Genomic DNA, 11,072 nt, shown 5'->3' with positions numbered 1-11,072 from the left:
AGTTCCAGTGGTGTCACAAAAGATGCAAATATTCTGAATCTTCAAGTACTACAACATTCTTTGTTCAGGACATGGAATGTATTATAATGTTATTAGGGAAATTTTGGCTCCTAAACCATGTCTCTTAGCTTCCTGGTTAGGTTTGTTAACACTCAATTAAAACAATCTGGAATATCCAAAATTTAAGTCTCAGAAATTTTTTAAATGCTCACTTTATTCCAGAGCACCCAATCACTTTGTCATATCATTCTAAATGTAGTCCCAAATTCAATTTACTTCTTCCATCCACTATTTTCTAACCAAAGAGCTCAATGATTATGGAGCCTTACAAAAAAGCTTTGCACCAAACAAAAGAAATAGAATACAGTGCTACAGTTAAAATAAAAGATCAGACATATACCTCCACTACCAAAAGAAAGGACCATGTTAAATATCTTAATCCCATGTTGTGTGTCTCATTTCTCCTTTGGGTTAGTTCTTATCTTGAGTTTGTTTTCCTTTGGTTTCAAATTATTATTCAAAGTAATAGCACCTTTGTTCTTGGACATATTCACAGAGTGGGGTGTTGCTATCTAAGTAAAAGGAACCAGAGTCTGTTCTCTCTCTTCCATGGTAACCTCTGGCCTCAGAGTCTCTTGTCTGCTTATCATCCACATCCTGACTCTATCTTCTCATGGTCCCTGACTGACTCGATCCAGACTCTTGCTTTTGCCTTTCCCCACTCCATGTGTTTATACTGCTTGATAAATACCTATATCTATACTCTTCAGTTACCATAGGGTCTTGGCTATCAAGTGAGTGACTGCCACTTGACTGCTCATAGCTGTCACTTGATTGACCATGACTATATACTTGTCTATCATTGGTGCTGAATCCAGATTGACCCTGGATATCTCCTGATTGTCCATCACTTGATCCCTGTGTTGCTAAATTTGTGCTGGATCATAGCAACTCATGAGATGTATCTCCCAAGAGCTGCTGGCTGGATCCATGTATACCTATTGTATTGAACTCTGATTGTCTATGCCTCAATCCTAATTGTTCATGAATCTTTTCCCCACAATCTTCTGAATGCCCTGTACTATCACTATGGGATCCTTGCCTCCTAGTTGAACTAGAATCTGAATGGCTGTGAGCTGCTAAGGATTTTCCATGGCCAGATACAGAGTGGTCACTTGGCTGACTGCTATGAGTGGATCCCTGCCTTCCAGATTGAACATGGATGTCTCTTGACTGTTTCTGAGTTGGTACTGAATGCCCATGGCTAGATCCCTGCCTTCTAGTTATACTGAATCCAGAATGATTATGGGAATCAGCTGACTGCCTTGTCTTTGACTGTCCATGACTTGAATCTTGTCTTCTTGCTCTGTTGCTTTTGATCCCGTATGGTCAAAACTAGAAACTGATTGTCCATGTCTAGACACTTGCTTGGTTGCAGCTCTATCTGTTGACCTCAAAGGACTAGAATTACGACTCCTTGTTCTGCTGGCCCAAGAAGGTCCATACCCAGACTGCCCATAGTCATATGCTGCACTTCCATAACTGCCATGTTTCCACCCTTGACCTGATCCATGTCTTTGTCTTCCACTAATCTGTGACTGAGAATGACATACCAGATTGAGCATGGCTGCTACTTGACTGTTTTTAGGCTATCCCTTGACTGCCTATGTGTATCATGTGACTGTGTATGGCTGGACCCATGTCTCTCGTTGTGCCAGATCCTAAATGTCCATGGGTAGATGTGGTCTGCCTACGAGCTGACTGTGAGTGTGTAGATTTGTCTCCTGTGTGTCCATGGAAAGATACCTCTTTCCCTGAACTTCTGGATCCTGATTGTTCATGAGTCGACATCTGCCCCTGATCTGATACTGAGCGCTTAGATGTATCTCCTGAATGTTCATGTGTTCTGCTTGTATTAGTGACTGAATGTTTGGGGGCAGACCCAGAATGTTCATGGGTGTATTCTGAGAGTCTCTGTGAGACTTCTGAATGCCTTTCACTGTCACTGGACTCACTGTGACTAGATCCCTGTCTTCCAGCTGTACTGGATCCTGACCGTGTGGATTGTCTATGACTAGAGTGGCTGTGTCTAGTGGTATCTCCTGACTGTTCATGAGCAGTTCTCTGTCTCCCTCTAACTGTGGATCCTGACTGTCCATGTTGAGGTCCAGCCTGCCCATGAGCGGATCCTGAGTGTCTCTGAGACTTCTGAATGCCTTTCACTGTCGCTGGACACTGTGACTAGATCCCTGTCTTCCAACTGTATTGGACGCGGACTGTGTGGACTGTGTGGTGTCTCCTGACTGTCCGTGAGCAGTTCCCAGTCTCCCTTTACCTGTGGATCCTGACTCTCCATGTTGAGATCCAGTTTGGCCATGAACAGTTCTCTGTCTCTCTCTAACTGTGGATCCTGACTGGCCATGTTGAGATCCAACCTGCCCATGAGTGGATCCTGAGTGTCTGTGTGAGACTCCTGAATGCCTTTCACTGTCACTGAACTCACTCTGACTAATCCTTTTCTTCCACTTCTGCTGGATTCTTCTTATGCATAATATTCACGACTAGTCTCGTTATGTGTCATGGTATCCCTTGACTCACCATGAGTAGATTCTTATCTTCTTGTGCTAGATCCTAATTGTTCATGGGTCATTGCTGTATCTCCATGACCTATACTAGAGTGTCTACTTCTGTCTCCTGATTGTCCATGGGTTGTATTTTTATTTCTACTTGTATTAGATCTCGATTCTCTGTGGTCGTTTCCAGAATGTCCATGGGTAAATGCTGAATATCTTTCCCAGTTATCTGACTTGCCTTCACTGTCATTTGACTGGCTATGTGTTGTTTCCTGCCTTCTGGACAGTCTCCTTTCCTGACCTGATCCTGGCCTTTTCTGGCTATGTCCATGAATGCTGTCATTATCGTCAGTGTGACTTCCTGGTATACTGTGACCCCTGTTTCTTTCATTATCACTCTGAGTAGTTCTTTCCTGACTGCTTCCTCTTGTTTGACTGTGGGGTGAATTTGATGTTGTTTTTCTACATATTGGACACTTTTTGCTTGAACTAGGCCCATTGCTTCCTTGTCTACTTACCCTAGATTTATTTTTGTCATAGCCAGAGGATTGACCTGGGCTAGACCCATGTTGTCCAAAGCCAGAAGACCGACTTGAACTTGACCCATGTTGGCTAAAGCCAGATGATTGACTTGAGCTAGACCCTTGTTGGCCATAGCCAGATTGCCCTGATCTAGACACATGGTGTCCAAAGCTAGAGGACTGACCTGAGCCTGACCCGTATTGTCCAAAGCCAAAGGATTTACCTGAGCCAGATCCATGTTGTCCAAAGCCAGAGGACTGACCTGGTCCAAACCCATGTTGTCCAAAGCCAGGAGACTGACCTGAGCTGGATCTATGTTGACCACATTTAGAAAATTCGTTTGAACCAGGCCCTTTTTGGTGAGAATTTGAAGAGTATCCACGGGAACCAGATCCATGTTGAGGATAAATAGAAGACTGACGTACTCCAGACTCATATTGTCCACAACAAGAGGACTGACTTGAACTTGTTCCCTGTTGTCCTCCACAGTTCTGTGGCTGACCACATGCTCTAGATCCATATCCTTTCTGACTAGAAGACTGGCTACAGGAGCTAGGCTCATGTTGACCATATCCAGAGGACTGACTTCCTGAGATATATCTGTGACCTTCTTTTCCACTACTTCCTGATTGATTGGGTATAGCTAGATTAGTTTCCTTGCCCTCCAAATCTACCTGCCTGACAAGAACTAGAAGCATTTTGTAGCCTTCCACACCCACCTGAACTGCTGGAACCACATGTGTGGCTTTCCCTTCAACCATTTCCTGAACTTTTAGAGCTAGACCCAAGTTTTGTCCTGCACTCCTTGACTAAGTAAAGTTTGATTCATGTTCACTATCATCTAATCCACGTGACAGACCACCATGACCTTTCCTTCCCCCACTGTTTGATCCAGATTCAGGTTCATATTCCTCCCCAGATTCCCTAGAGGGGCTAACATGTGACTTGTTTCTTTTTTCCTCCAGCTCTCCAGAGCTGGAACCATGTCTTTCTTTGCCACTACTCTATGAGTGACCAGAGCTGGACCCAAGGAGCCTTTTTTCAGATCCCTTTTGGCTCTCTGAGCTAGATAAACCACATTGCCTTCCCAGCCTCCTAGAGCTGGACCCACATCTATATTTCACAGTTCCCGTCGATCTCTCAGAACCATAACCATGCTCCTCTCCCTCACTGCAACTTGAATATCTGTAAACTGATTTTTGTCCGGATGTATCCTCTTCTTCCTCTTCTGCTTCATTTTCTTCCTCTTGGTGTCGGCGACCATGTCTGTGCTTCTTTGACTCTGAAGCTTTGCAGTATTCTGTGCTGAGAACCTTGTTGCAAGCCATAGCCAGCTTGAATACCATCAGAAGAAACTCAGTAAAGTCCACTCTTTGGTCATGATTTCGATCTAGCATATGCATGATGACACCACTGTGTCTGGATCATCTGGGTTCTGTATACAAGCAACACATCAAAGGAGACCTGGTCAGCCTAGTCCATATTCTCAGCTAAAATATTTGGGTAGAGCTATAGAATTGTGAATGTTTGATGTTAGGTATTTTAATCCAACCAAGAAATACTTTAGGCTAAGGCAGCCTAACAGCACCTAGCAGGTGTGAAGAGGTGATAGAAAGGAATAAAAGCTATTGGGATCCTCAGCAGGATACAGTTCAAGGACCTAAGCTAGAAGACTAGGTACTCAGGTATGGCATACAGGAAGGAGCTGAATAAACCAAGTTCAGTACCTGGTGTGTTTTAGTTTTACATATATTATAAGTCTTGCATACTAATATATTCTATGTTACGATCTATAATATTTTTTTTTTTTTTTGCAGTACGCGGGCCTCTCACTGTTGTGGCCTCTCCCGTTGTGGAGCACAGGCTCCGAACGTGCAGGCTCAGCGGCCATGGCTCACGGGCCCAGCCGCTCCGCAGCATGTGGGATCTTCCTGGACCGGGGCATGAACCCGTGTCCCCTGCATCGGCAGGCGGACTCTCAACCACTGCGCCACCAGGGAAGCCCATGATCTATAATTTTGAAGCTAATAGTTGATGGAAGTAGATGAAAAAAATGTTTGTATTTTGTTTTCAGATTTTAGTCACCTTGGCTACTTGATTGACTCCCCTTATAGATGTTTTCCCTCTCTTATACTTTTTCTTCCTCGTTTACTAGGGTAATTTATAAATTGATATCTTAGCACAAATTTATTTTCTGCTATTTTAGAAGGAAAAACCTGGGGGCATGAAAAAGTCTGAAGGTCTGCATTGTGGGAGTGTACAGGAAAGTGAGGAAGAAAACATTCACCTTTCTAAAAGTAAACACTGCCTCAACAGACTTTTGGATGTCCTCAAAAAGTACTGCTCATAGAGTTAGCTCAAAGGCCATGGGGACTGTGCACTTTTTAGCTACTCTTTGGTGACAGAGAATGTACAGGACCCTAGCAGCTTTCAGTCCTGGCACATGGTCCTCACCTTCAGAACTCGACGAAACTCTTTCTCCAGAAGTTCCTTTAGTTCATCCTTGCTCAGTGTGCCACACTCCCCATCCTTCTTGGTGTATTTGTAGAAAACATCAGTGACAGTGACAACACTTCTCAAGAGGTTGGTCATCTTTTTGCAGCTTTAAGTGAACCTGAAGGAAAAGAAAGGATCCTATCATTCATTTTATTTTCTTTTAAATTCTAAACAGTTCTGATTTTAATAATAATCATCATGATTTTTCAAATATCTTGTCTCTTTTAAACCTAAAATACATCAACAAGTAAGGATAGGTCACGGATGATACAACACACTTTAACACAGTGAAAACTAATTTTGTTAACTTTGAGTTATGTTGCTAAGATCAAGTCATGGTATGTTACTGACTGAACTGGGACTAGATCTCAGATCTCCATGTCCTGGATGAATATATTCTTAACACAGTATCTCTACACTTTGTGTACTTTGGTTTTCTGGGTGTTAGCCTGGAGCTTCCAAGTCTTCTAGAACTGCCGAGATTTATTTCCCCAGTCTTTCTGGCTAGTTTCAATGGTTTTCTTGAGTCAAAAATAACAGACCTTCTAACATGAATACCTACCTCCCCTCTGGGTACCAGAAGCTAAACTGGACTGTAAAGGCATTTAACAAATTAAAAATGGGCAAAGTGGGCCAACACTATCCTGGTGCTCCAGAAGCATGAGATAGCCCTCATCAACGCTCAGGAGGTATCCCAACCTACACCTTGACCAAACACTGTTCTCTTTCAATAATCAGGGGGAAAGAATCAGCAATGTAGGCAGTAGTTTGACTAGTGGATGATTAGATCTTGGAGCTCTGGAAATTGACACTGACCAAGGATGGGACTCTACAACAGTGCTGGTCTTTTCCCTATTTGAGCTAGACAACCCAGAAAACATGGCATGAAAAATAATTAGGAAGAGAGTATTGGAATGGCCTAGAAGAAGGCAGATTTCTACTTACATTATTCTTCTCCACAACAAAGACAGATTTATTCTAAAAATACCCTGGAATAAACTAAACTGACCAAACAAATAAGCAAATGAAAGGAAGAAAAAAGAAAGAAACAAAAATGAAGGAAGGCAGGGTTTCCCTGGTGGTGCAGTGGTTGAGAGTCCACCTGCCCATGCAGGGGACATGGGTTCGTGCCCCGGTCCGGGAAGATCCCACATGCTGTGGAGCAGCTGGGCCCGTGAGCCATGGCCGCTGAGCCTGCGCGTCCGGAGCCTGTGCTCCGCAATGGGAGAGGCCGCAACAGTGAGAGGCCCGTGTACTTCAAAAAAAAAAAAAAAGAAGAAAGGCAGAAAGGCCAAATATATATTAACTCTGCCTTAGCTCATACCCCTGGATTTCTACCATGGGCAACAACCAACCAAATATCCATTGATATAGCTGGATGAATTTTCTCTCATCTGGTTCACCAAAGGAACAAGTAGGTTAAAGCCTGATGCAGCTTGCAGGGTGACAACGGATTGAGCTAGTGGCCCTTATATAGCTAACATGTCGGTGCTGCCCTCTGTGGGATGGGCTGATTCATTTCAACAAACCTAACTCCACCTCTGTGCATGTTTACTTTCCTACCTCTTCACATTCTCATCTCTGAGATGATTGCATAAAGGCTGGTACTGGCCCACCTACCAGTATGAGGACACGTTGCACGACACTTTTCTCAGGGTCATACACTTGTGAAAAGCAGAGATTATGTTTTAGAGGGCAAATGTAGTTCCATCCCTTTAGTACCCACCAAAAGTAGCAAAGTGTAAGATACTTGGCAGGTGTACGATAGACGCTTATTTAATTGAAAATGAACCTGGGCCATTACGATAGCCTAGTTCACGTCTTTTTGCAATAATAATAGCTATTATTTATTGAGAATTTACTATGTACTAGGTATTGTGTTGAATTCTTTTCACATATCATCTCATTTAATCTCCACAACAATTTCTATGAGGTTTGTACTGTATTCCATTTTACAGATGAAGAAACATGGTCAGAGATCATAAGAGTCCTCTCCAAGGTAACACAGCTCGAAAGTGGAGGAACCAGTGTTTGAACCTATATCTACCTTATCATAATGCCTTTTCTTTTTTTTTTCTTTTTTTTTCTTTTTTGCGATACGCGGGCCTCTCACTGTTGTGGCCTCTCCCGTTGCGGAGCACAGGCTCCGGACGTGCAGGCTCAGCGGCCATGGCTCACGGGCCCAGCCGCTCCGCGGCATGTGGGATTTTCTGGGACCGGGGCACGAACCCGTGTCCCCTGCATCGGCAGGCGGACTCTCAACCACTGCGCCACCAGGGAAGCCCAATGCCTTTTCTTTTAACCATTATACTAGCGTACCTCTGCGTATCTATTACATACACCTATGGCACAAAAAATTATGCACTGTTTTAGGAAATATGTGAAAGAGTAATAAAAGGAGTGCTATCAGCCAGGAAGAGAAGAAACATACTCTCTGGCCCTGTGAAGGCTTTTTTCTAGGCTATAAAATTATGTCGATGGGCTATACATAAAAGTAATTTTTTCAGAAGTGTTCAGGGTGAATTTAGAGTAGGTTTCTTCTAGCATCCTGCTGTCCATTGGTAGTCTGGCGGCTTTGGGCCCAGACCCTTGGGAAAATGTCATTTATATACATAGAGTATATCAAATATAATGCCTGAGGGAATCGCCTGACATGGCAGTTTTACATGCTTATATATTTATTCTTCATAATAATCCTGTGAGGTCAGTATTATTATCATTCTCATTTTACAGATAAGGAAAAGAAAGCATAGAAAAATTGAATAATTTGTCCAAAATCACATCTAGTAAGTGGCAGCACTAGGATAGAAACCAATACTGTCCAATGCTAAAGCCTGTCACTTAACCACGTATATACCACATATTTTGGGTCGATCAATTCCTATCTGGGTGCTCCTTCAGGGAAGCCATTAATCTTATTTACCTCACTGTCTAGACAATGCCTAGAACTTAGTTAACACTTAGAGAGAGTGTCTGCTCAAAAAATGTTAATGGATATACCACTGATGTATCCATTGCTCTCATAGCCAGGGAATCCCAGACCAAAACAATGACACAGAATGTTATGTTGTCTCTTGGATATTATGGTCATTTTCAATTGTATGCATTTTTTGGAATTGTGCTTGTTTTTGTTGAGATGACTCTTGTGTCAGGAAGACTTTCAGACCCACAGACTCCACACTGAGGTAGACTTTTTTTTTTTTTTAAACATCTTTATTGGGGTATAATTGCTTTACAATGGTGTGCTAATTTCTGCCCCATAACAAAGTGAATCAGTCATACATAAACATATGTTCCCATATGTCTTCCCTCCTGCGTCTCCCTCCCTCCCACCCTCCCCATCCCACCTCTCCAGGCTGTCACAAAGCACCGAGCCAATATCCCTGTGCCATGCGGCTGCTTCCCACTAGCTATCTACCTTACTACGTTTGTTAGTGTGTATATGCCCATGACTCTCTCTCGCCCTGTCACAGCTCACCCTTCCCCCTCCCCATAACCTCAAGTCCGTTCTCCAGGAGGTCTGCGTCTTTATTCCTGCCTTACCCCTAGGTTCTTCATGACATTTTTTTTCTTAAATTCCATATATATGTGTTAGCATACGGTATTTGTCTTTTTCTTTCTGACTTACTTCACTCTGTATGACAGACTCTAGGTCTATCCACCTCATTACAAATAGCTCAATTTCGTTTCTTTTTATGGCTGAGTAATATTCCATTGTATATATGTGCCACATCTTCTTTATCCATTCATCCGATGATGGGCATTTAGGTTGTTTCCATCTCCGGGCTATTGTAAATAGAGCTGCAATGAACATTTTGGTACATGACTCTTTTTGAATTTTGGTTTTCTCAGGGTATATGCCCAGTAGTGGGATTGCTGGGTCATATGGTAGTTCTATTTGTAGTTTTTTAAGGAACCTCCATACTGTTCTCCATAGTGGCTGAACCAATTCACATTCCCACCAGCAGTGCAAGAGTGTTCCCTTTTCTCCACACCCTCTCCAGCATTTATTGTTTCTAGATTTTTTGTGATGGCCATTCTGACTGGTGTGAGATGATATCTCATTGTAGTTTTGATTTGCATTTCTCTAATGATTAATGATGTTGAGCAGTCTTTCATGTGTTTGTTGGCAGTCTGTATATCTTCTTTGGAGAAATGTCTATTTAGGTCTTCTGCCCATTTTTGGATTGGGTTGTTTGTTTTCTTGTTATTGAGCTGCATGAGCTGCTTGTAAATTTTGGAGATTAATCCTTTGTCGGTTGCTTCATTTGCAAATATTTTCTCCCATTCTGAGGGTTGTCTTTTGGTCCTGTTTATGGTTTCCTTTGCTGTGCAAAAGCTTTGAAGTTTCATTAGGTCCCATTTGTTTATTTTTGTTTTTATTTCCATTACTCTAGGAGGTGGGTCAGAAAGGATCTTGCTGTGATTTATGTCATAGAGTGTTCTGCCTATGTTTTCCTCTAAGAGTTTGATAGTTTCTGACCTTACATTTAGGTCTTTAATCCATTTTGAGCTTATTTTTGTGTATGGTGTTAGGGAGTGATCTAATCTCATACTTTTACATGTACCTGTCCAGTTTTTCCAGCACCACTTATTGAAGAGGCTGTCCTTTCTCCACTGTACATTACTGCCACCTTTATCAAAGATAAGGTGTCCATATGTGCGTGGGTTTATCTCTGGGCTTTCTATCCTGTTCCATTGATCTATCTTTCTGTTTTTGTGCCAGTATGAGGTAGACTTTTAAAGCCATCCTTTCACTGCAACTTGATTCTAGTTTAGAACTTTGAATCTAGTTCCATAGTTTGCCTGCTCTCAGAACTCTGCCACTCACGCTTTTATTTTTTGTGCTCTGATCTCTCTTCCTCTTTTGACTTGCAGATCATACTAAATAAAAGTATAGACTTAGGAGTCAAAAATATTTGAGTTCAGATTTCAGCTGTCTTTTACTGGTTGTGTTCCTTGGGCAATTATCTAATCCTCTGAGCCTCAGTTTTCCAATTTTTATAATAACACCTACCTCACTGGTGGAGATTACTTAAGATAACATGTGAAATTGTTTAGTACCTATCTGGCATATAATAAAGCTTAGTAAATGATATAATTATTGCAAGATACTTTAAAAATATTTTATAGCATCTATCACAGTGTTTTATACATAGGAGGCACTCAATCATGTTTGATAAAAATAAATTAGGAGCTAACAGTTGGCTTTTAAAGGCAGAAATACTACTTATCTGTCAGAAGCATTGCCCCAGAAGATGTCATGATTTTTTTTAGTAAAGATTTTATTGAGACATAATTAACATACCATAAAATTCAGCCTTTTAAAGTATATAATTCAGTGGTATTTAGTATATTCACAGAGTTGTGCAACTGAGTCATGGTTAGTTAGTGTTCTTAAGTAAGTTTCCTCACTCCTCAATGCTTCTGTTTCCCCTCTGTAATAACTACAAGGTGTTATTAGTGTCAGGGAATAAGTGG

At 41.9% G+C, this 11,072-nt stretch overlaps 1 protein-coding gene and 1 pseudogene across 2 annotated transcripts; both read right to left on the bottom strand.

The window, feature by feature from the left end:
* Positions 1–513: 513 nt before the first annotated feature.
* LOC309974229 (filaggrin-2-like) lies at positions 514–1,625 on the bottom strand (the record flags this gene model as incomplete). Its single annotated transcript, XM_082858745.1, is given in 4 exon segments — positions 514–663; positions 667–942; positions 946–1,361; positions 1,364–1,625. Coding segments are annotated over 4 exon segments (1,104 nt in total).
* Positions 1,626–2,611: 986 nt separating this feature from the next.
* Positions 2,612–4,498, bottom strand: LOC309974226 (annotated as a pseudogene). Its single transcript has one exon. The product of its transcript is annotated as an uncharacterized misc_RNA (transcript).
* Between the last annotated feature and the right edge of the window lie 6,574 nt (positions 4,499–11,072).

This window comes from Leucopleurus acutus (genome assembly GCF_964270905.1).
Source record: "Leucopleurus acutus genome assembly, chromosome: 2".
Taxonomy (NCBI): domain Eukaryota; kingdom Metazoa; phylum Chordata; class Mammalia; order Artiodactyla; family Delphinidae; genus Leucopleurus; species Leucopleurus acutus.
This window is presented reverse-complemented; position numbering and strand designations above follow the sequence as displayed.